The sequence below is a fragment of the Anabrus simplex genome, chromosome 1 (genome assembly GCF_040414725.1).
Source record: "Anabrus simplex isolate iqAnaSimp1 chromosome 1, ASM4041472v1, whole genome shotgun sequence".
NCBI lineage: Eukaryota > Metazoa > Arthropoda > Insecta > Orthoptera > Tettigoniidae > Anabrus > Anabrus simplex.
The window spans coordinates 476,064,509-476,091,946 of record NC_090265.1 but is presented as its reverse complement, the minus strand read 5'-3'; the positions used below and the strand labels follow the sequence as shown (position 1 = coordinate 476,091,946).

The window sequence follows — 27,438 nt, the reverse complement described above, 5'->3', positions numbered from 1 at the left end:
GAACAGATATAAAATACAGTCCTTTTTTTAATGAAAATGAAAACCTACAACCTGTTTTCCAGTCACTGACCGGGTCACGGATGGAATGAATGAAGCCCCCATCTAGCGGCGAGCATAGAAATTGAGCTTGTCGCACTCCTTTGTGCAATGATTAATGACTGACAGATGAAATGAAATGGTATTGGAGACTGTTGCTGGAATGAAATATGGCAGGAAAACCGGAGTAGTCGGAGAAAAACCTGTCCCGCCTCCGCTTTATCCAGCACAAATTTCACATGGAGTGACCGAGATCTGAACCACGGAATCCATGGGTGAGAGGCCGGCGCGCTGTAGCCTGAGCCATGGAGGCTACTCTCTTTATTAAAAATAAAATAAAATAATCCACCAGACCAAATCATTTGAGCACAAAGATAGCGAAGAATCTTTACTTAGATCGTTTAAGCAGCAAAGAACAATTAATGTGCCATTCAATGGAGCCGTTCTTCAAGTGAAAGCTGATGAAATTCCTCTCAGTCCCACCCCACTAATGAAAGCAAATGAAAACCTACAACCTGTTTTCCAGTCATTGACCGGGTCAGGGATGTAATGAATGAAGCAGATATAGGCTATTAGTACGATGGGATCGCCACTCCCAAAGTGATTTATTAATGACTGATAGATGCTATGAAATGAGAATGGAGAGTGTTGCTGGAATAAAAGATGACAGGGAAAACCGGAGTACCCGGAGAAAAACCTGTGCCGTCTCCTCTTTGTCCAGCACAAATCTCACATGGAGTGACCGAAATTTGAACCACGATATCCAGCGATGAGAGGCCGACGCGCTGCCGTCTGAACCACGGAGGCTCACCCACTTCACTAATACTGTACTGTAAATACAGTGCACAAGAACCTTGTTTGTCCGGATTAAGTGGGACCGGAACTGATTCGGATTATCGAAAATCCGGATAATCCGGAAAAACTAAAAAACAAATACAGTACATGTTATATAATATATTAACATAAGTTGTACAATAATACCTTTTTCAATTGTACAAATAAGAACAATTTTCTTACATTTACGACTCTTGTTTTGTGCACTAAATGTGTGAGCTTCTTCTGTTTTACATTTGTATAGCGTCTGCGCGCAGAATGATCACGAAGACGTTTTACTAACATTCGTTCTGCCCGTGTAGTTTCAGTCTGCGATTCTAAATAGGCCATCAGTTTGTCCAGCTGCACTGTTGCATCTCCAGGAGTCATTGTTTCTTCTGATGGAGCGCCGGTTTCACTTTCGAATTCACCATCACTCTCGTTTTTACCTGTCGAGGAACAAGAGGCAATGATTTATTCATCTGTCACTATACCGTAGCCTGAATTAGTCATTTTAACCAGTCATTTACGTCATTCACATCTACGTCCGAACAGCCGGGAATGCGTGCAAATGTGCCAAGGTTTCCCACTCTCAATTCCAGGCGAATGCCGGGACGGTACCTTTGACGGACAGCGGCCGACTTACTTCCAAATTCTGTCCTTAACTATCCTTGGCGGAAAAGACATTCAAGAAGAATCGACCATGTAAAAGAAATACTGTACAAGTAAAAATATATTTTTATTATTTTCGATCCGGATAAACCGGAGATCCGGGTTAATGAGGGCCGGATAACCGAGTATTTTGTGTACAATATCAGTTACGATCTTTTGTAGTTTTAACTGAATATTTTGTTAAATAACCATGTAAGTGTGCAGCCTAATACTTTTGTTAATATACGCGTATTGTTAATAAATAAACATACCGGGCGAGTCGGCCGTGCGCGTAGAGGCGCGCGGCTGTGAGCTTGCATCCGGGCGATAGTAGGCTCGAATCCCACTATCGGCAGCCCTGAAGATGGTTTTCCGTGGTTTCGCATTTTCACACCAGGCAAATGCTGGGGCTGTACTTTAATTAAGGCCACGGCCGCTTCCTTCCAACTCCTAGGCCTTTCCTATCCCATCGTCGCCATAAGACCTATCTGTGTCGGTGCGACGTAAAGCCCCTAGCAAAAAAATAATAAATAAATATTTAAATAAACAAATAAATAAATAATTATTCTCCAGCGTCGATGGTTATCCCAGAATACTAAGGAATGTTTAAGAATGTTTAAGAAATTAAGGTAAACTCAATAGTAATCTTATGTCTGTGAAAGAGTAGTATTCCTTCTATTACTGTTGAGACAGGAAGTAACATTTCCTCAGTGTAGCACTTCCGATTGCGAGTTCTCATTTTTGAAACAAAGAATTATACTTCAGAATAGATTTATTGTGTATTTTATGGCACATTTAATGACGTAAACTATGTATGTCAAGAGAAATTTACCACCATCGATATTTTGTGAAACTTCCACTTCTTTTCTACCAAAACTTAAATTGACTTATTATGTAAAAAAGCTTCTTCGTCTTTGATTAGTAACATGAGATGGAAGTAATTAAACACAGCGAGGGAGATTTTATCGTAAAATGACTCACCCGACCGGTTCTTCTGTAAATATTCAGCATAACAGTAGTCTACTTCAAAACATTGTCAGGCGACAGGAATGCAAATCATACTTTATGGGTGGCTCAAAACATTAAAGACATTTATGAATATTTATGCATTCCTGTCTCTGATAATAATAATAATAATAATAATAATAATAATAATAATAATAATAATAATAATACGCATCTGGGCTGATAGATATTCAGGGATGTGGAGTGAAGGGGTGCAAATTTTCCTCGACATACGAATAGGAGATAATGATGTTACCACCAGGAATTCATATCCGGGAACAGTAAAGTTTATCCAGTAGTCTATTTCTTACAAAGGAAATCGAGCTAAGCTGAAACTATATCGAAGGTTGTTGACAAAGTAGTAACTTTTGACTATACCAAGGAACGAATTCTGACTCAGAGACAGCTTTTAGCTAACGCAACACCAAAAAGAAATATATTATTATTGTTATTATTAGGGGCTGCCTGGCCGAGGCGGTAAATGCGTGCTCGGTTCGCCCCGGAAGGACGTGTGTTTGAATCCCCGCCAGGAAGTCGTAAAATTTAAGAAACGAGATTTCCACTTCCGGAGGTGCATATGGCCCTGAGGTTCACTCAGCGTACACCAAAAATGAGTACCAGGTTAATTCCTGTGGGCAAAGGCGGCCGGGCGTACAGCTAACCACCCTACCCCTTCATGTGCCGCGGTTAACAATGGTGGCAGCCTTTACCTTCCACTCCTCCAAGGGCCTTGATGGCCTGTAAGGAGGTTACTTTGTCTTTTTCTTTTTTATTGTTATTATTGTTGATATAGAATTAAAATGAACTGAATACAATCTAATCCGACGAACTTATGACTTACTGGAAGATGTTGAACCTGATAAGCAGTGATGGTAAGTTGTGTAACTTTGTCCTAGTGAAAACCCTATAAACAGCGACGTTCCAATAAATAAATAAATAAATAAATAAATAAATAAATACATAACAAGGAAGATGATAAATCGAAAAATAATAAATCACTTAGATGGCATCACTAACAAATTTGTCTTAATTATCCAACATTGTTATCAAAGAACCTGAAAGTGGAATGTGTCACATGTTATATAAGGTTAGGGCTTCCTTCAATATCATTTTTCTCTAGTGACTCCATCATTAAAAGAATCATGGTGTCCATAATGTTAGCTCATGCATGAGGTATATATAGGCTGCAGACCATTGAACATATTCATCGTCCTAATTGATACACGCCATAAATGTCAGAAATGTAAATTAAGAAATCGCTACAAGACAGGATTAGTTCTTAAATACTACGCGTCAAATTGGATGAAAAAGGCAAGTTCCGTTAAAACAATGCCTTGCTCTGGAGTATACCAGAAAGGAGAAGTAGGGGCGATAGGGACGCGGTTCATACAAACATTTGCACAGTAAACCGATCTCCCCCACCCTGATGTGCGGTAGCTAGCTAGCTGCCCCACCCGACTCCGGATTACAACATAGGGGGGCTTCATCGTAACACCTCAGCTAGATTGGCTGGAAAACAACATTTTCACACTCCCTCGTCGTAGCTTAAAAAAAGACACCTTAATCACTCATTAGGAAACACCTACTTCCTCTTTTATCACCTCTTCGATCATCATCAAATTAATACGTTTATTATTAAAAGAGTTCATTCTTTAATAAACACTCAGTTCTATAATAAATTTATCAATTAATTTATTTGATCAACGCCTATCTCGTAAAAAAGTAACACCACCAAAATGCATAGCATGTGTAACACTTAAGGTGTGATGTTCACTCAAATGACTAGTGAAATGTTCAGCAAGATGAATGGATGCTCTGTGAAAAAGAAGAAAGTAAACTAACCATTTTTAAGTATAAAGCAAGTCATATGGTAGAAATAATTACAGGGGAGAAGCCGTGATTTTTAATTATAAAGCAGTCTGGCGGTGAAGTAAGGCCTATCAACAGTGAGAGATATATAACAGACTGTATGAAAGAAATGTTATTTATTAGACATCTCAAGCCAAGTTTTAAGTTTAGACTGACAAGCGCGTGCCTACCTTCATTCAAGATTGTTATAGATATTAATACTTTACCATCCTTATACTTATATAGAGCAACGGATCAAATCTTAATACCATCAATAACGTAGCGCTACCTAGAAGTAATCAAGCGCTGGGGCTACACCAACCACGCACGTCGTTTTATTAATTAAAAAACCCTTCTCATCATAACTTCAGTGCTAAATCCTTTCAGCCGCTTTACGCCTGAATTATATATAGTTTCCGGATAATATGAGCAGAGAATATTAATGAATAAGAAACGTTATCCTCCAGAATGGTGGACTGTAAGTTGAATAATTATTGTTATGGTTACAGTATCATTTATGATGTAAGAATATGTTTTGGTCAGCAATTTGACATGACCGTTAATCCATGGCCTTTAAAAAAATAGGTAAAGCCACGTCATCTTTATGCCTTGTGAAGAATAAAGTCAGATAACAGTTGATTTTCACAACCGATGTAAACAAGAATAAACAGACCCACAATCCTTTAGCAGGGAAGTATTCATCTGTGTCAACTAATTTCCGATCACGGGACAATTAAATTTATGCATAAAAATACCAGACCTAGAGTCAACAACTATAATTGCGTTCTTCATACATTGCGTATTTTCGATACTAGATATTCTGTAATGTAAAGGTGAACCGCAGGTTATAACTGGAGCTTCATTTGAAATCCATTAAAGTCCAACTTTCACGTTGGGAATAATTCGGTCTTTCTGTTATATTCAGTAGCATGTCCTGTAAATTAAATACATTTTAAGCGATGTGGGGCACTGATTATCATTGATCTAACAAGGTCCATAAATAGAATAATACGCCGGTACTCTAGAAGATACCACGCAAATAAACTTGGTCACTGCGAAGAAAAGAGAATATTGACAGCTGAAAATATTGTTTATGTATCAACACCATAACGCTTAAAATGAAATTTTCTTCTGTAATATGCAAATAAAAGTGAATGAACAACCATTTTAAAGATTTCTTAAGAAAGAGCGTTCTGTTTATTCCCGCGCATCCAATTTTGCAAAATACTAAAATCAGTGCAATATTATTTTTAAATATTCAATGCATGTATTATTTGATTCAGGACGACGTGACAGCCTAGTGACATAGTCAACGACTTCACGCCAAGATGGCCGTCATTTGAATCCAACAATCGGCAGCCCAGAAGATGGTTTTCCGTGCTTTCCCATTTTCACACCAGGCAAATGCTGGGGCTGTACCTTAATTAAGGCCACGGCCACTTCCTTCCCACTTCTAGGCCTTTCCTGTCCTATCGTCGCCATAATACCTATCTGTGTCGGTGCGACGTAAAGCAAAATAGCAAAAAAATCTTGATAGCTCCCCATCGAATTCCATTTCGTTCGCCACGTTGTTTCCAAGGTGTCCTTCGCCTGTCAAATGGGAGTGGGACTTCGTTACTCCCATAGGTCCGAGGCTTGCCTGAAATGTTTTGAACTCGGTAAATTCATGAAGCAGGATGCTACCCTACTTACACATAGTCCAAGTGAGGACTCTGCTCTAACGGGTTGGGGACCAGCGGTGGATTGTATAGTCCTAGCCGCCTAAGCACAAGGAGGGCCATGACTCAAATATGTCCGAGATGCCCACTCTCATTCCGTAGCAACTGGTATCCCGACTCTCAGAAACATTTACTAGGCCACTCAGCCGTTGCCCTTGGTTCACGAACTAGGACGTGACTACAGTAACCCACACCATGAACAATTAATAATAATAATAATAATAATAATAATAATAATAATAATAAAGTCGAGTTTCTATTATTTAAAAACTCGGAAATATTGTGTAACAGATATTAAATATTGTCCAAAATTTGTTTAGAAAACCAGTGCCCAAATGTCCATATTTCTAACATTCTCCTGTCATTTCTATCCTGACAACTTTTTAAAAATGCCATATTTTCGGCGCGTCGACCTGTGAAGATCTTTTGCCCCTACTTGCAGCTTATGTGAGGAACCTGCGTGTATTATGGAAATGGCGGAAGCGTAAAATGTTGAATAAGAGGAAAAGAACGTTAACGACGACACAAACACCCAGTCCTCAGGCCAGGGATATCAATCATTTACAATTAAAAACCCCTGACCCGGCCGGGAATCATACCGGGGACCGCCGGGTGACAGGCGGACACATTGCCCCCTACACGTGGGGCCGGTCGTCTTGACAACTTAGTGTTCACGAAACCCGCCACCTTCAAACTTAATGTAACCACAAAATATGTCTAAGAAAAGTAAACACAGAAAAGCTCAATACAGGAAAACTCACTGCGCATTATCGGCATGAACCAAAGAAGAAAATTAGGAAATCTGCTAAAAACTATCAAAATATGTTCAAAATATGCTTTTAAACTATTTTGACCAAATATTACTTGATGATCAAATGTAGTAAAATATTCATTTATATGGCCAATGATAACAATGTCGTGTTCTGAAAAGCTAGAAATATGTTTAAGTTTGTAAGGAAAAATCAAGATAAGATATGACATGTCATAGATATCCAAGTAATAATAATAATAATAATAATAATAATAATAATAATAATAATAATAATAATAATAAAGAAAAATTTATATTTTCGTGGTATTGTAAAGACTGTCGAAATGTTTCAAAAATAATATCTATCTGTTCTACACACACATTTCGTTTTTATACATTTTCTTCCTGAGAATGTGGCCTCTATTTTTTTTCCTCCCTGGCCCTCACTTCACTGAAGCTAGTAATGTGTGTTTCAAAATACGAACAACAAAATAAAAACGAAGCGAATACATCTTACAGATTTCAATCTAATATTCGGCCTCATCATGTTAAATTCTTATCTCGAGATCTCTTAATTACTGGCCGACATGTTAAATGAGGCTGGCGTTGATACCAGCTAATTAGTTTTCTATTAAGCCATGAATTCTGATGAATTTAGAAAAGGACTTTCCACGGCTCTATAAATTAGCTTTTAATATACAGGAATGCGTTTACATTCGGTGGTAGTAGTAGTTGTATTGGAAGGCAGGTTGTAGAACAATTATTACATGCACATTAGAGTGGAAAAAATGCAGTCATTTCATATGAACAGTCGAGCAAAAAAGGTAATAACAAAAATTGCGGGTGGTACGGGTACCACAATCGATTATGATGGGTGCTAGTAGAATTTTACGTTATGCTGATGGTACAAAGTTTTAATAACAATAATAATAATAATTATTATTATTGTTATAATAACCGTCAACAGACATTTTAATTTGATGCCATCTGTATGTCTGCTCGTCAATTTCAATATTCCGTTTTATACCGAGGGGCTGCTTGGCCGAGGCGGTTAGGGTGTGGTCGGTTCACCCGGAAGGGCGTGGGTTCGATTCCCCGTCAGGAAGTGGAAAAATTTAAGAAACGAGATTTCCACTTCCAGAGGTGCAGACGGTAACCCGAGGTTCACTCAGCCTGCACTAAAAGTGAGTACCAGGTTAATACTCGGGAGCAAAGGCGACCGGGCATAGAGCTAACCCGTCTATCTCACCAAGTGCCGAGGTTATGGATAGTGGAAGCCTTTACCATCCACCTTTCCCGGGGCCCTTCATGGCCTGTACGGAGACGACACTGCATTGTTTTACTTTAGGCCTAATAAATGGCAGAGTAAAACGAATCTCTCGAGGGTGTCTATGGCTGAGTTGTAATGAATTTTTCAGGTAAACACCATATGTGACACCAGAGATCTTTAACATGCCAACATCGTACGAGATGCAGTGTCGAGTGGACGTTTTTCCGCCCTTCAAAAATCCGACTACCTGTGGCAGCTTATAAAAATAGTGAATAATAGAGTGAAGTTGGACGTCATACAGCAAGAAAAGTAGCTTGCAGTTTTATGTGACTGTTAATACTGTACACTACTGTGATCATAGAGAGGATATTCGGTTAGTGTGGAATCCGAACCACATGAACGTGTCATATCAATTTTAACAACATCAAATATGCGTCGGCGGACCGGGAAGGAAAAAAAAGAGATACCATGTATTCTTGGCTAGGAAAAGCACGAAACCGAAGTAAGGTGAAGAGAATGAAAGATTATTTTACAGGTACGTTTTGAACCATTGTGGCAATATACGAAAAGACTCGTATAGATATTTGTATTATTATTATTATTATTATTATTATTATTATTATTATTATTATTATTATTATTATTATTATTATTATTATTATTGACCCTCCGTGGCTCAGACAGCAGCACGTCTGCCTCTCACCGCTGGATACCGTGGTTCAAATCTCCGTCACTCCATGTGAGATTTGTACTGGACAAAGCGGAGGCGAGACAGGCTTTTATCCGGGCACACCGGTTTTCCCTGTCATCTTTCATTCTAGCAACACTCTCCATTATCATTTCATAGCGTTTATCAGTCATTAATAAATCACCTTGGGAGTGGTGACCCCATTGTAATAACAGCCTATATATATGGTTCATTCATTACATCCCTGACTCGGTCGAAGAGGTTGTAGGTTTTTCATTTATTATTATTATTATTATTATTATTATTATTATTATTATTATTATTATTATTATTATTATTGCCACTTCCCTGGGCTTATAACTGTTATGCCTGACAGATGTCTGTATATTACTGATCCTGTCAATTGATTATCACTTCTTGGGTTTGAATGAAACTTTGTGATGTGGAGTGAAGAGGTGTTACTTATAACAAGTTAATGTTTAAAGAAATTTAAATTAACATCTTACAGTATTGGTTTATACAGTGAATTTAAACACCGAACAACTCGAGTTTATTTCGAACCTTAGCAAATACTGCGGTGAAGGTAGACAATGTCAATGTACACTGTATCAGTTGCAGGAAAGGTACGTCTCGCTTGCTGAGCGAGAATTCTTTTTGACGAGGCAGGAATCAATATTCTTAGAACCCACTTGGGAACTTTTTGACCAAACAGGCTCAGAAAAGCAAGGCTGATACAGAGCATTTTCGTTGTAATGAGTGAAAGAAAGTCTTCAAATGAATATCCGATACACATCACAGCGAAACGGAGTGGCGGATACCCTACTGAACACTTGGCAGAGAAAATTGGCTTCTAATTACCATACACTCAAGACTTATTTGAATAGCCGATGAAGAAATTGTTGGTATTACAACCTGATGATTTTGTCAAATTTAACAATATACACAGAAAATAATTATCGATTATTGTAATATTGATACTTATTATATGGAGATAAATTCGTTGTAACTTTCTAGCACTAGAAAGAGAAATATATATTTCTACTTTACGCGAAATGTTTCAGAATATTATGGGGAAAAGAGGAATCGTGCCCAGCACAAGGACAAAAGGACTCCAACACTCTACGGGTATCTCATTTGACAAACTTACTTTTTGATTTAATCTTGGAATTCCGGGGATGCAAAGTAGAAATTCAGTTGTTATAGTGGAGGACCAGTAGTGTCCTATGTCATTGCATGTCTCTGAGTGCGCCGCTGGATATACACAAAGTGGAAGGCAATTAGTGCACAGTTTATGGGCGCCACACACGCCATCCATACTACCTACCTGCCTGCCTGTCTAGCTGTTCACGGACTAGTAGTAGGCGGTGCGCCAGAAACATACTGTGTGACCTCTTAATTGTTTCTACATCATCAGGAGAGCACACAAACAAATGCTCCCCTACAATGAGTGACAGATCAAACAAACATCCTGACATATCGAGGAAAAGTACAGACTATTGTTAAATTCACTTATTTTATAGTCAGCACTCAAAATGGCAAAGTTTATTTTCTAAACATTACAAACTTAGTATGTTAAAAATTACATTCGAGACATATTTCAAACATTGCACTATGCTGCCAGTTCGCTTTCCTCTCTTTTCGGAATTGCTTCATATTAAATCAATTAATAATAATAAACAAAACAAACCCACGGGAGCTGCAGCCCTTGTGGACCTTAGCCTACCAAGTGACCGCTGTTCAGCCCGAAGACCTACAGATTTCGGTGTGACGAATTCTCTTGGCGTTATTATCGGTTTCCTTTACTGCGGCCGCTCTCTCACCGTTAGACAGCTTCTCAGTTGTTCTCTAGGATGAGTGGACCTCGAAAAAATCTCTGATCTGGAGCGTCCGATTAAGAGGGATGCTTCCTACCCCTAGACCAAGGAGTCGGCTCATTAGTATGGTTTCAGTAACAGAGTTGGAAGTTTTAGTGTCAAGTGATGCAATTTCGGCGGACTGCCAACGATATTTGACATTCTATTTGTGCTGCAGTCTACCACTGAAAGTGGAATTCTGGTGGACCGTTCCTATAGCTGAGTTCATTGAATGTTAGAGATCTTTAACATGTCACCAATGACATGGAAATCGAAGATTTTTGACCGTCGTTCAAAAATCGACAGTCATAGCCGTGATCGAACCAGCGATCTTGGGATAATTAGCTGGATGCTCTACCACAGATCCACCGAAGCAATGAGAGGGATTCGAGACTCCCACTCCCACCCCGCCCCACAGCTCTTTTCGATTGTGAGTGGAATTTAAAAAAAACCTCATGCAGCATTAGTAACCTGATAAGTAGGCTAATTAGGTGGTTGTGTCTTGATTGCGAACAGTCCAGATTGCGGACAAGGCAAGAACCATCCAGATTCTGAACAACTAAATATACCCTGTCCAGATTGCTGACAAGAGATTAGTGTTGACCTGGAATACATGAAACAGATACAATTTTCAAAACAGCCTCATATTTAATTTTTGTTCTAGTAATATTAACATTAACTGGTACATTGGGATGTTTTCGATAACCTAACCATTTAGAAGATTATCTTTTTAATTGTAGGACGTAACTAGAGGAGTAGTTATTTATGGAGGATTAGAGAGTTGTAGAATTAATAGATTATTATTATTATTATTATTATTATTATTATTATTATTATTATTATTATTATTATTATTATTTTTCTTTCTTTCTTAACCTGCTTACCCTCCAGGGTTGATTTTTCCCTCGGACTCAGCAAGGGATCCCACCTCTACCGCCTCAAGGGCAGTGTCCTGGAGCTCTGGGTCGGGGGATACAACTGGGGTGGATGACCAGGTTGCCTCACCTGCTATGATGAACAGGGGCTTGGAGGGGGGGGGGGAAGATTGGAAGGGATGGACAAGGAAGAGGGAAGGAAGGTGCCGTGGCCTTAAGTACCATCCCGGCATTTGCCTGGCGGAGAAGTGGAAAACCGCGGATAACCACTTCCAGGATGGCTGAGGTGGGAATGAAACTCACCTCTACTCAGTTGACCTCCCGAGGCTGAGATGTACAAGCATGTGACATGAGTCGTTTGCTTTCTTCTGTTCGTATAGTCTTGAAGTTTACCGAGCGAGTTGGCCGTGCGGTTAGGGGCGTGCAGCTGTGAGCTCGCATCCCGAAGATAGTGGGTTCGAACCCCACTGTCGGCAGCCCTGAAGATGGTTTTCCGTGGTTTTCCATTTTAGCACCAGGCAAATGCTGGGGATGTACCTTAATTAAGGCCATGGCCGCTTCCTTCCCATTCCTAGGCCTTTCCTGTCCCATCGTCGCTATAAGACCTATATGTGCCGGTGCGACGTAAAGCAAATACAGTAACTTAGCAATTTTTAAAAAAAAAAAAAGATTTAAAAGGTTACGAAGTCAATTTAACAAGAGCTGAAACAGCATATTCCAGTAAAGATAATGCAATAACAAAGCGTATAGGAGAGATTTCTAACACAAAAGAAGAATACAATGACAATGACTCGAATCAACGCTTCATTTAATGTTGCTGGTTTTTAAATACCACTAACTATTTTTGCGGTTTTCGGAGACGCCGAGAGCCCGAGTTTTGTCCGACAGGAGCTCTTATATGTGCCAGTAAATATTCCGACACGAGGCTGACCCCACTTCAAATACCACCGGACTGAGCCAGGACTGAACCTGCTAGGTTGGGCTCAGAAGGCAAGCGCTCTACCGTCCAAGCTACACAGCCCGGCACTTTTCATTTAAACAGGTCAAGAAGGCTCACTGCGAAAACTAAATTACATATCCGTGAACTGTAATGGTTCTGTCTTTGGTATATCTGCGCAACATGAAATTAACTTTATAAGCTATACTCATTCTCAATTTAAAGCTACCTACATTTAAAGGACATTTTGCCCCTACGAGCAGTTACTGAACAGAACGTGAAACAAAGAAAGCAACAGGCAGTAAGCTGTAAATATGTCTGCCTGCGGAGGAACATTTCCCTCACAATAGGAAGTTCTCACAGGACTGGCAAGCATCTGCCATGCAAAGTGGTCGGTCGAGCTTCTAAGATATGTGACGAGTAAGTGCGAGTGATCTTTATCTCGCTAAGCCTCCTGTAGTAACGATTACAAGAGACCATTTCCTAGAGGAATAGAGCGCTATCACCAAGGCCTGCTGCAAGTGACTACACCAGCCGTTCACAAGATACTATCAAACAAATGAAACAGCTCTGTTCTACTAAGATTACCAGGAATATTAAGCCCACAAGTGCAATCGAAATCGAGGAACATGCATTTGAAAGCATGACAGATCATGTTGTGTCTTACAGTAAGCCTATGTATGAAAATATTGGATGAATTTATCAGGTTCAGAAAGAAAGTGAGTAGTAACTGCCTCGGTCAATCAATGGTAGTGTGTCTGACTCCATCATCCCAAGTTCGTGGATTCGGTCCCGGACGAGATGCTGCATTTTTTGAAGGACGGTCAAAAACCTTGGAGAAATTATGTCTCCAAATGAGTCTGTATATCATCTATCTTCATAGAACGTACACTCTGCAAAAAGCTGTTGTTCAACCCTTTTACTGTTTATTTACGGGGTCGTGTATGTCGTGTATGAAGTGAGATGAATCTTCGTAGCGAATTTTTACGACAGGAGGCCTTCCTGACGCCAATCTCATCGGAGGAGTTTTCGAGATTAAATTAATGACGTGATATATGATAGTCCCGGCACATGGCCAGCTACTGTCGAATAGACAAAGGGTTCTGCCATCCGACGGACGAACCACCATCAAATGCGTCGAATGCACTCCATATGAACATGCGAAGAGGTTCAAAACTGAATCCAGACTTTTGGCACACAATCTAGTGATTAAAAATTGTATAGCCTATCACCACCTCTCCCTGCCCCATCGGCCAACATTCAGAAGGATTTTTTTTTCGACCAACAGGACTCAAACCACCTAACTACGGTGTCAGACCACATAGCCTTAACACTTTAAGGATCATGGCCACCAGGCTGGCTATAGTCTACAATAAACTAAAACCACAAATTTATGCAAAACCAGTTTGCGGAAAATTCCATTTGCATACAGTATGTGTAGAAACATACCTGCAGATTTACAGACATTTGCATATCACGCGATCAAAGCGACAGGTTTTCCACTTTTACGCGGAATCCAATCCACAGGAACATGACTGTATCAGCCGGGATTTGAACGACGGCTGCCGTACGGAAAAACCATTGATGATGTTCATGTACCAAGCTAGTGGCTGCACGGTTTGTATCACATAGCTGTCAGCTTACATTCGGGAGATAGTGGGTTCGAACCCCATGTCGGTAGCCCTGAAGATGGTTTTCCGTGATTTCCCATTTTCACACCAGGCAAAGTTTGGGCTGTACCTCGCTATAAGACCTTGCCTATCAGTGTCGGAGGGACGTAAAGCAAACTGTAAAAGAAAGAAAGAAAGAAAGAAAGAAAGAAAAATGTGTTAGTATAGCGGATTTTTCGTTGTCAGACAAATTACTTAGTTCTCCATGTGCTCTGGAAATAAATTCTTCCTAAATTTATATTACCCTCATTGTTAAGTCATTCTCCGGTAAAATGAACTTACCTTCATACGATTCATACTTAATACATCGCAGAACTACGTATTCAAATTCACAGAAATTTATAGCTGTAAGATTGATATTTTAATCTGCAATTTAATTTAGTCGGCAATCATTTCATCAAACGCGAATAACAGGGAAAGAGTGCGGAAAGGAATATGTCATGCTGCAGATTATGAGGCATGCAATCTTCTCAATAACAGTAAAAAATGACTCGTGATGGAGGTGGGGAAAGTTTGCTAACACGATAAGCATTCCACTAAAAGGTCAACAAGGTATGTTTATTCACTTTATTCCCACGATCCAGAAAAAGTAAAGAGAAGACATACTGTTATAACGAAGTAAATATTTTTGAAAAATTTGAGAGCCCCACTATGAAAAGAAGATATGGGAAGTATTTCCAGAGAGACGAAAAGCAAGGAAATACTGTGCTTCTAAAATACGATAGGCCATCAACATTTATGGTGAGATCTCCCAACGAACGAGTAACATTTAACACTGAATCCGAATCACAGGGATGTGAATTTTCATTTGAAAAATTGCGCATGCAATGGTCGCATTCGAACTGCGGCCGCCTTGGCGAGAAAGCAGTGACGATACAACTCATTAACAAGACCCTCTTATTATTATTATTATTATTATTATTATTATTATTATTATTATTATTATTATTATATCATCTATAATATTAGGCTATTACGCCCAGAGAAATAAAATGGAGAAACTACTTCACTGGACATCAAGAAGGGAAATTTAAAGAAGAGAATAGAAAATGGACAATCAAAATTCAGAAACAGCGCTAGGAGTGGAAGAAAAAAAGGAGAGATTAAGGAAGGAATCCGACTTATGAAAAAGGATGCAATATTTCAGTTTCTGCCTAGAAAACCGTTTTCGCCCGTCAAACTTATAATCCAAGGACAAATAACACTGATCAGTGTCCCAAAAGTACAATGATAAAATAAGTTAATAATAATAATAATAATAATAATAATAATAATAATAATAATAATAATAATAATAATAATAATAATAATAAATGTCCTCATTTCCTCCTGATTCTGTTACAAGAATGACTACTGACCACTACACGTGAGAGTTTATAAAACGCAAAATGTTCGCTATCCCCCTACTAAAAGCTAATTCAATCAGAGTGATAGGATGTTAATTTTTTGTGAGTATATATAATATAGTGTATTTTAGGTAAGCAGCAGCTCGCTGAGTGACCCGAGTCATGCAATAAACTTGTTAGGCGAAGTCCCAGGAGGAACCTAGGGGAAGGGGAGTTCACCACTGCCCCTAAGGAAATCAACTGAGGGGTAAACAGATTTTAATGAGAACGAAGACAAAAGATCTACACAACCACAACAATAGTAACAACAACAATCATCAGATACTCATTTGCATCTGCATTAACCAGTTGGAGAACATCAAGCTTAAATGGCGGCTCCTCTTTTGCCAATACTGATGACGAGATTACACGCTAGCTTACTCTCAAAAAAAATTATACAAAGAAAATTTAATACGGAACCAGTAAGAAAGAGGGAAGCATTGCTACTGTGACACTGAAAATGTTAATAAGCGACAGACTATCACACATTTGAACAGCCTATTTCTCTAACCGTTCTCCTTATTCAATTTAGTATGACCGGGCGAGTTGGCCGTGCGCGTAGAGGCGCGCGGCTGTGAGCTTGCATCCGGGAGATAGTAGGTTCGAATCCCACTATCGGCAGCCCTGAAGATGGTTTTCCGTGGTTTCCCATTTTCAAAGCAGGCAAATGCTGGGGCTGTACCTTAATTAAGGCCATGGCCGCTTCCTTCCAACTCCTAGGCCTTTCCCATCCCATCGTCGCCATAAGACCTATCTGTGTCGGTGCGACGTAAAGCCCCTAGCAAAAAAAAAAATAGTATGAACTTTTCAGCATAATCCGATCGTACTTTCTAAGAGTAACGAGTTCCATGTGTAACATCCCGTCATGTCCAGTATTAGTATTATTATTATTATTATTATTATTATTATTATTATTATTATTATTATTATTATTATTATTATTCACAAGAATACGAGCGAGAAGGGTGTTAATGTAGGACGAACAAGCAACAAGTACCTACTGTATTTGGATCCATGATAACACGAGGAATGTTTGAGTGAAGTATGGTTTCGTAATCTATTGTAGGCCTATGTATGTACTGCATACATAAAAGCCGATCACAAGGTGTAGGAGTAGCGTGCCTGCCTCCGGAGGCCCCGGATTCGATACCCTTCCAGATCAGCTATTTTTACCTGATTCTGAGGGCTGGTTCGAGGTCCACTCAGCCTACGTGATTAAAACTGAATATCTATCTGACGGAGAGAGAGCGAACCCGGTCTAGAAAGCCAAGAATAACGCCCGAGAGCACTCCTCGTCCTGACCACACGACACCTCGTTATCTGCAGGTCTTCAGGCTGAGCAGCGGTCGCTTGGTAGGCCAAGGCCCTTCGGGTTTGTTGCGCCATGAGCCGACGGGCCTTGGCCTACCAAGCATGCTAACATGCATCTTTCACAAAACTGTAAGTTATCTACTGAACTGCGAGGAGTTAGATGTGATTTTTACGAAAATCTTCTAAATTTCTAAAAAACACAATAGAATCATTTTATTTTGCGTATAAGTAATGCAGGCCTACTCGTGTGAATAGGCGATCGTCATTTAAATATGGCCAATGTTATACGAAATAAATCGCTGTGTGCAATTTCTCATTCAAGGCGAACATCACCCAGTCATTAACGATGAGAATAAGACTTAAGGTAGCTGAGTGAACCAACGAACATTGTACTGACGCACCCACAACATAAGCGTATGATTTCTGAGAAGGTATTTAGAAGTAGGAGAAGGCAATATTACAACGACGATTACGAAACCTTTCAAATGCGACTCACAAATGCAAGATCCATTCGAAGAACTGCATTCTGATACGGACTTCACTTCTGTAAAAGCTTAGCATCGTGATGGAAGAGCGATTCCTATTGTTGTTAAAGAAGGTTCAGCTGAAATCAGCAATTGGGTACTGTACGCTTTACCTGAGAATCAGATAGTCTACAAAAGTGTACACAGTACTGAGTTACCATGGAAAGGATCAATTTCCTTACACTGAATAATTTCTAACCAACTTAACACAAAAAGGAGTTCCTTCACACAAACCAAGAACGATCCTAAAACCATGTCACTGAGAAATGTACCAGCCTTCAAAGGCGTCTGCAAAGGGCAAGACTGATATTGTACTTTTAAAAATTACAGCGTTATATAATAAAGGCAACTGTTATAGGTTCTGTAAATACAAAGACTGTTCTCATGCTCAGAATAACACATATTACCTCTGACAAATGCACGTCTTCTTATTGTAAACGAAGAGAGTTAGCAGTGGAATTAAGTTTCTCAACCCCGGTCAAATTTTTGACAAAATCTGTCTTTACTTTTCCAAAACCACTCTTCTACCACAGACATTTTTAAGTAGGTCTTTCACGAGCGAGATCATTTAGCCCATTATCTATTATATCACCAAGTCAGGGAATTCTACAAAATGTGTATTCACAGGAAACATCCGCTGGTATAATAATAATAATAATAATAATAATAATAATAATAATAATAATAATAATAATAATAATAATAATAATAATAATGTCGTGTGTCTATTTCTAGCCGAGTGCAGCCCTTGTAAGGCAGACCCTCCGATGAGGATGGGCGGCATCTGCCGAGTCGGACACATCCACTGGTAATTGCTATGAACTAAGTAGTTTAGCAGAACACTGCTAGGTTGGTAAGTAATTGTAAGCTCAGCTTCAAACGTAGATAGCATCTTCAAAGGGAATAAAAGGGCAGCAGTAAAAGTATCTTCTAGGAAAATGTACAGGAGTACTTAAAACTCATTTACAACTTTATTTCCTAATTGTGCAATACCTAGCGCTTAGATTTTCTGCGCGGGACATGCTAGTATTATTTAATTTGAAAATGGGCCTTTTAAAGTGAACCCAATGCTTGGGGCTGCTGACGAGGGACATAACTAAACCTTTGTAATTATGTAAACAGTGATAGGAACTAGAATACGAGGGTTGAGTTCGCACCAGAGTGACTTTCGACCAATATCGTCACTAAAGTATCATCTTATTTACTTTCTTTCTTAATCTGGTTACCCTCCAGGGTTGGTTTTTCCCTCGGACTCAGCGAGGGATCCCACCTCTACCGCCTCAAGGGCAGTGTTCTGGAGCTTCAGACTCTGGGTCGGGGGATACAACAGTACCTCGCCCAGGCGGCCTCACCTGCTATGCTGTACAGGGGCATTGCGGGGAGATTGGAAGATTGGAAGGGATAGAAAAGGAAGAGGGAAGGAAGCGGCCGTGGCCATAAGTGAGGTACAATCCCGGCATTTGCCTGGAGGAGAAGTGGGAAACCACGGAAAACCACTTCCAGTTGCTCAGTTGATCTCCCTGAGTGGACCCCATTCCAGCCCTCGTACCACTTTTCAAATTTCGTGGCAGAGCCGGGAATCGAAACCGGACCTTCGGGGGTGGCAGCTAATAACACTAACCACTATACCACAGAGGCGGACTCATCTTATTTACTGATAGACAAAACAGAGCAGTAGACGTAACTTATTAGGCAGGCTACTTTATTTATAACTACACGGTACTGTTATGAAGCAACAAAAGCAATAGGACTTTAACTACAGCTTAAAATGTTCACTCTCTTGAGAGTACTGTAGTGGACAGAAAATGATCAACACACTCCCTATGAGATACTTTTTAAAAGGACATAAATAGTTAAATATATCGTATCAGATTAGACAATATTGCACTAATTATAGATCCAGTGTCTACCGGTATCGAGACAGGTCTTTTTGATGACCATGGGACGCAAGATTAGTCTTGCATTACTTCTATTGAATGTGCTACACTTCTAACATCTTTCATACACAATAAACCTTCTGTTAAATTTAAGACACAGAGCACATATTTCATTTCCTCCCTTCTTCCTCAACTAGACACACTTGCTCTTCAAGGGACTGGTTATTTAAAACTAAAAAGTTTATATTTGATATTGTTTTAATACAATTTGCTTGAAGTCTCACCGACACAAGTAGGTCTCGTGGCGACGATCGGGAAGGAAAAGGCTAGGAGAGAGAAAGAAGCGTCCCTGGCCTTAATTAAAGTACAGCCCCAACATTTGGCTCGTGTGGGAATGGGAAACCACGAAAAACCATATTAAAGGCTGCCGATAGTGGGGTTCGAACCCACAATCTCCCGAATACAAGCATACAGTTCCGCGCCCCTAACCGCACGGCCAACTCGCTCGGTAAAAAAAAAGTCATCGTCATCGTACTCTGGGAGTAGGGATTCCGGATCCTGTACTCTCCTGTGTGTCCAGATATTCTGAATATTGTTCGATGCACACCCACGGGCGATACGATCACAGAATATTACGTATGGGAACGATAAATCTCACAGTGATGAACGAAAAAGTAAGCAATATTCCACAATCCGCCTGTTGAATGCTAACAGCCGATGATTACAATATCTATTTGTTGTATGTAAAATTCCCATAAGGTTTGTCAGGAACACATAAAGCACAATTTAATCCTGTAAACAGCAATAATAAGCGTGTGCCATCTAATAGTGCTCGCAAATAATCAGTAATTGTGTAGTCGTGTTGCGGCCCTTTCACGCACACAAGATGGATGGAAAACAGACAGTTGACGGGCGAAAGGCGCGCTCGCTCGAGTCATGACCCCTCTCTGAAGTGAAAACCCGTGTGAACGCTATCGAGGCTCTTCTCGCTAGTCTCATAAACATTATCGGAAGGTCGACAACGAATTCCATTAACTCTTGAACCAATAGTTCAAGGCACTTACTTTATTCATAATTACACTCTGGATTATTGTTCGTATCAGAAGAATAATGCACATCCACTGTTGTTCATCAGAGCTAGAAACATAAAGCGTCATGCACCAAAGCAATCTAATGAACAGAATCATGGAGTCAGAATTCCACTGCGAATTGAATGACTATATTTCTATGAGTAATCTGATGTCGATAAACTTTAAAATGAAATACCTAAAAATGAGCGATTTTTTCTTAGCGAATGCTGAGTACGAACGCTCTGGTGGTGAAATCAGATAGCAGGGAAATGAACGAATGCAGCCAATCCGATAATAACAACACAGCTTTACCTTCTTTGCCTACTACTTTATGTTATTTTTTCATATTTCTTCTGGGTTCGTTGAACTAATTCCAGCTCATTTCGAGTTTAAACTGTGAGGCTTAAAGCCCGATGCTTTACGTTAAATTACGCTAAATTTGCGTGAAAATACGACCCCACATTCGCTGGGACTCGAAACCCGGTTCCTAGAATAGAAAACTAGCAACTCAGGCAATGTTGTATCACCCTCTTCTCTTCTCTTCTCTTCTCTAAGATGAGATGAGGCTAAAATTCAAATGGACAATGTTTTCATGTAGTTATACACTTCTGTTTTAGATCTCTATGGTTTGAAAGGAAATCCTCTGAATTAAAAACAACTTTTAGGATGGCTGAGGTGGGAATCGAACCCACCTTTACTCAGTTGACCTCCCGAGGCTGAGTGAACCCCGTTCCAGTCCTCATACCACTTTTCAAATTTTGTGGCAGAGCCGGGAATCGAACCCGAGCCTCCGGGGGTGGCAGCCAATCACACTAATTATGGTCTTTCTACAGGTCTTTTTAAGGCAATTCATAGGTCTTCAAATTCCGAGCCCTAGTTATAGCAGAACATTACCTATACCTCAGCAGCTTCCATACTGTCACAGCCATAAATGAGACAGAATTAGGTAGAAGCTACATTTTGCTCTGGCCTGATTCATAGATACAAGTTAATACATTATTTTTTAAACAACTCATTCTGGGAAGAATTTCGTAATATATTACAAGACACAACAGTAACTTATATATATATATATATTTATTGGCTTTAGGTTAACCAACAAAACAGCCAGCTACAAATACATTTGAATCAAAAGAATCAATAAACAGTAAATTGGCACTTGCAATATATATAAACATATGAGGTATCCATGATAGTGTACTCGGATCTCACAATTTTAATTTAACTGGGTTTTTACACAACTTCTCCAGTTGTATTCGTCAGGAAATTACTGAAAAAGCTCAGTCTAGTTCGTATACACCTGCACTGATCCGTTTAACGAAGTCACCTTCTTAATGACAGCTAATTCAAACACCCTCTAATCATTATACTAACAGAGTGATAACACAAAACTTTCCCTGCCCTTCTCCCTTTGAATTACTAACTAACGAGAACCAAAGGTTTAGTCTAGTACTGGCTGATAGCCTTTTAAAAACATTTAAATGTCCATGCAGCAGCAGAACAGAAGTGTAGTAAGCTGCATCGTCCATAACAATGAGCCTCCTCATACACACCTCGCTCTTTCTCCCTCATACTCGCCGTGCTATACAGTACTCTCTCTCCCCCACTGGAATATTATGAAAACGACAATGCAAATACTAACTTGTCTGTCCCGCTGTGACTTTTACAAGCTCGTTCTATTTTCACTCAAAGGTGTATGTGTTGTGATCATCATTTAGGGGGCCATGCCCTTCTCTGCTATCGTCGTCGTCTCTTGCGCACGTAGCTCTATTATACCCTAAGAGCCCTTAAGGGGATTAACCTAGCCGCGCTCTGAATTACCCTTATTCATTCAAGCTGCTGCAGTGACTTTAGATTACCTAAACAACAACACACCGCGCACCTAACTAAAGCCTGCTTGGATTATGAGGACACAAAAGCAAAGTTCCTGCCTCTTGTCTTCACGTATTAATACCATGAAATGAGATTATTAGTTACAACTAACACTACCTATGTATCACACCATTAGTTCAAGAGACTACGTCGTTCTTTGCACGTCTGTAAGTTGCCACGTATGATTAATTCGACACTATGTCCAATTCAACTCAGAATTTTATTTTCGACTCGTTCTATAAACATTAGATTTACATGTAGATCTCCCACCGCAGCCTAGGGGTTAGTAGAGTAGCTTCCTGTCTAGCTGACCGGAGTTCAAATGCAGGATACATTTAAGAGAAGTTGAACGGGTTTCACTCAGCATCCAGGAACATAACAGAGAAGAGAACGGGGCTAACTAGATCGTCCAAAATGACGAAACCTTCAGGCACTGGCTACATTCTTCCCAATCCTAGCCCACGTTAGTAACGAAAAAGAAGCTACGAAGGACCTTGGAGGAGTAGCAGGTAAATGCTTCCACTATCAGTAACGTTGATACTGAAATGAAATAGGGCATGGCTTTTTAGTGCCGGGAGTGTCCGAGGACATGTTCGGCTCGTTAGGTGCAGGGCTTTTGATTTGACTTCCGTAGGCGACCTGCGCGTCATGATGAGGATGAAATGATGATGAAGACGACACATACGCCCAGCCCCGTGCCAGCGAAATTAACCAATGATGTTAAAATTCTCGACCCTGCCTGGAATCGAACCCAGGACTGCTGTGACCACAGGCCACCATTTAGCCATGGAGCCGGACACCTCGATACTACAGTAAGTGGGATAGAGCGGTCAGCTCCATATCTGACTGCCTTTGTCCCAGGAATTAATGTATGTGTAACCCTAGGTTCCATTTTCCTGATATGGGGCCGGGGATGAAGCGAGATGAAATTATATGACACGTTTTACGTCCAGGTGCCCTTCCTGACGCCAACCTCAGTTGAGGAGCAAATGAGGATGAAATGATTGATGGTGACTTAATTTGGTAATGAGGTGAAAGGAATCGGCTGTGGCCTATGGATAGGAAATCCCGGCATTTGCCTTGAAGTGAAAAGGAAGAAACCACAGAAAACCATTCCTAGGACAGCCGACGGTTGAGTTCGAACCTACTATCCTCCCGAAGGCAGAACTTGCCTCCACAGCCGTAGCCGTTGCCTCTCTGCTCAGTCGTCTCGGCAATGAATATGGTACCAATATTTGGTGTAGGCTGAGTGAACATCAGGGCCATGTGCTTCTCCAGAAGTACGATTCTAAATTTTTCGACCTTCTTACGGGGAACCGAACATATCCTAGGACATTCCCGGCACTAAAAGCCATACGCCAATTCATTTCAAGGAAATGTGTAGGTTCTCTCGTCCTGATACGTTTTGCTCCCACTTTACATAATGGCAATTTTAGTTAACAAGCAAGCTTGCTACAGTATATTTAAATAACTGTAAAATTATAATACGGTACAATTTGACAATGCAATAGGATTGTCAAGGTAGGAGTGGAAAGAGATGCTAAGCTAACTCAAGATTTAAAGTCTAGGATGCGCAGTTCTCCCATCGAGTTTGACCCCGAACGAGCCGACTAACCAACCGATGTTGGACTGAATCCAATGAATCCAATCGCTTGGATGGACATGCGGGATAAATGTGATTTTTTTTCTCCTAAAACAGCCTTTCCGAGTAGTGGTCACTAAAAGAAGCGGTAAACTTGCTTCCTAGGGAGTTGGACCAGCTTCAAGAACTGTTGTGCAGCAACAATAATTAGGGCAACTAAACAGACAGTTCACAACAAAATGAAAACGGAGAACTAGAAAAATAATACTTGTCCTACTTCCAACTTAGGGGCTGCCTGGCTGAGGCGGTAAAGGCGTGCTCGGTTCGCCCGGAAGGACGTAGGTTCGAATCCCCGTCAGGAAGTCGCAAGGAAATTTCCACTTCCGGAGGTGCATATGGCCCAAAGGTTCACTCAGCCTACACCAAAAATGAGTACCGGGTTAATTCCTGGGGGCAAAGCCGGCCGGGCGTAGAGCTAACCACTCTGCCCCCATTACGTGCCGAGGTTACGAATGGTGGAAGCCTTCACCTTCCACCCCTCCAAGGTCCTTCATGGCCTGTACGGAGATGACTGCTTGCTTTGTTACTTCCAACTTACATCTGAACAAGAAATTCAAGTACTGAATACGCTATACGAATACCAGATAATTCAAATCAGGGAAATTTCGTACTCCCAGACATTACGAACCATTTTGACCGGCTGTCTACCTGTGAAATGTCAGAAAATGACTGTAAAATATTTAGGTTAGGACAATCCGTACCAAATAAAAGAATGGAAAGTATTCTGGGTGCATTACGGCCGTATTTATGTCTTACATACATACATACATTATCATTATAGACGGTTATGCCTTTCAGCGTTCAGTCTGCAAGCCTCTGAGAATTTACAAAACGTCGCCACAATCCTCGATTTGCAACTAGTGTTGTGGCCTCATTTAGTTCTATACCTCTTATCTTTAAATCGCTAGAAACAGAGTCTAACCATCGTCGCCTTGGTCTCCCTCTACTTCTCTTACCCTCCATAACAGAGTCCATTATTCCCCTAGGTAACCTATCCTCCTCCATTCGCTTCACATGACCCCACCACCGAAGCCGGTTTATGCGTACAGCTTCATCCATCGAGTTCATTCCTAAATTAGCCTTTATCTCCTCATTCCGAGTTCCCTCCTGCCATTGTTCCCACCTGTTTGTACCAGCAATCATTCTTGCTACTTTCATGTCTGTTACTTCTAACTTATGAATAAGATATCCTGAGTCCACCCAGCTTTCGCTCCCATAAAGCAAAGTTGGTCTGAAAACAGACCGATGTAAAGATAGTTTCGTCTGGGAGCTGACTTCCTTCTTACAGAATACTGCTGATCGCAACTGCGAGCTCACTGCATTAGCTTTACTACACCTTGATTCAATCTCACTTACTATATTACCATCCTGGGAAAACACACAACCTAAATACTTGAAATTATCGACCTCTTCTAGCTTTGTATCACCAATCTGACATTCAATTCTGTTGGATTTCTTACCTACTGACATCAATTTAGTCTTCGAGAGGCTAATTTTCATACCATACTCATTGCACCTATTTTCAAGCTCCAAGATGTTAGACTGCAGGCTTTCGGCACAGTCTGCCATTAAGACCAAGTCGTCAGCATAGGCCAGGCTGCTTACTACATTTCCACCTAACTGAATCCCTCTCTGCCATTTTATACCTTTCAGCATATGATCCATGTAAACTACAAACAGCAAAGGTGAAAGATTACAGCCTTGTCTAACTCCTGTAAGTACCCTGAACCAAGAACTCATTCTACCATCAATTCTCACTGAAGCCCAATTGTCAACATAAATGACTTTGATTGATTTTAATAATCTACCTTTAATTCCATAGTCCCCCAGTATGGCGAACATCTTATCCCTCGGTACCCTGTCATATGCTTTCTCTAGATCTACGAAACATAAACACAACTGCCTATTCCTCTCGTAGCATTTTTCAATTACCTGGCGCATACTGAAAATCTGATCCTGACAGCCTCTCTGTGGTCTGAAACCACACTGGTTTTCATCCAACTTCCTCTCAACGACTGATCGCACCCTCCCTTCCAATATGCCTGTGAATACTTTGCCTGGTATACTAATCAATGAGATACCTCGATAGTTGTTGCAATCCTTCCTGTTCCCTTGCTTATAGATAGGTGCAATTACTGCTTTTGTCCAATCTGAAGGTACCTTACCAACACTCCACGCTAATTTTACTACTCTATGAAGCCATTTCATCCCTGCCTTCCCACTATACTTCACCATTTCAGGTCTAATTTCATCTATTCCTGCTGCCTTATGACAATGGAGTTTATTTACTATCCTTTCCACTTCCTCAAGCATAATTTCACCAACATCATTTTCCTCCTCCCCATGACCTTGACTGTTTGCAACACCACCATGATGATTTCCTTTTACATTGAGAAGATGTTCAAAATATTCCCTCCACCTCTCCAGTGATTCCCTGGGATCTGTTATGAGTTCACCTGAATTACTCAAAACACTGTTCATTTCCTTTTTCCCTCCCTTCCTAAGATTCTTTATTACTGTCCAGAAAGGTTTCCCTGCTGCTTGACCTAGCCTTTCCAGGTTATTACCAAAATCTTCTCATGACTTCTTTTTGGATTCAACAACTATTTGTTTCGCTCTGTTTCTTTCATCTACGTACAAATCCGTCTGTTTCGGCCCTTGTTTGGAGCCATTTCTGTTAAGCCTTCTTTTTACGTTTACAGGCTGCTCTCACTTCATCGTTCCACCAAGATGTTCGCCTTTTCCCATCTTTACACACAGTTGTTCCTAGGCATTCCCTTGCTGTTTCTACTACAGCATCCCTGTATGCCACACATTCACTTTCTATATCCTGAACCTGCTTACTGTCTACTGTTCGAAACTACTCACTAATCATATCCATGTACTTCTGTCTAATTTCCTCGTCGTGGAGATTTTCTACCCTTATTCGTTTGCAGACAGATTTCACTTTCTCTGCCCTAGGCCTAGATATACTAAGTTCACTACAGATCAGATAATGGTCTGTATCATCGAAAAATCCCCGAAAAACTCGTACATTCCTAAAAGATTTCCTGAATTCAAAGTCTGTTAAGATATAGTCTATTATGGATCTGGTACCCCTAGCCTCCCATGTGTAGCGGTGAATAGCCTTATGCTTGAAGAATGTATTCGTAACAGCTAAACCCATACTAGCACTGAAGTCCAGCAAACGCTTCCCATTCCCATTAGCTTCCATATCTTCCCCACATTTACCAATCACCCTTTCGTATCCTTCAGTTCTATTCCCAACTCTCGCATTGAAATCGCCCAATAGCACTATTCTATCATTGCTGTTGACCCTGACCACGATGTCAGTCAATGCTTCATAAAACTTGTCAACTTCATCCTCATCTGCACCCTCACATGGTGAATACACGGACACAATTCTTGTCCTAATTCCTCCCACTGACAAATCTACCCACATCATTCGCTCACTTACGTGCCTAACAGAAACTATGTTGCGTGCAATGGTATTCCTGATAAAGAGCCCTACCCCAGACTCTGCCCTTCCCTTTCTAACACCCGTCAAGTACACTTTATAATCTCCTATCTCTTCCTCCTTTTCTCCCCTTACCCGAATATCATTTACTCCTAGCACATCCAGATGCATCCTCTTTGCTGACT

The 27,438-nt window shown here is 40.4% G+C and overlaps 1 protein-coding gene across 1 annotated transcript in view; it reads right to left on the bottom strand.

Moving 5' to 3' along the window:
• Positions 1-23,420, bottom strand: part of LOC137500848 (homeobox protein homothorax-like) — a 480,185-nt gene extending 456,765 nt beyond the window's left edge. The window contains exons 1-2 of the mRNA XM_068227557.1: positions 23,303-23,420; positions 1,154-1,298 (exon numbers count right to left, since the gene is read on the bottom strand). Of these exons, the coding sequence (XP_068083658.1) occupies positions 1,154-1,298; positions 23,303-23,420 (263 nt within the window). The remainder of the gene's footprint in view (positions 1-1,153; positions 1,299-23,302) is intronic.
• Between the last annotated feature and the right edge of the window lie 4,018 nt (positions 23,421-27,438).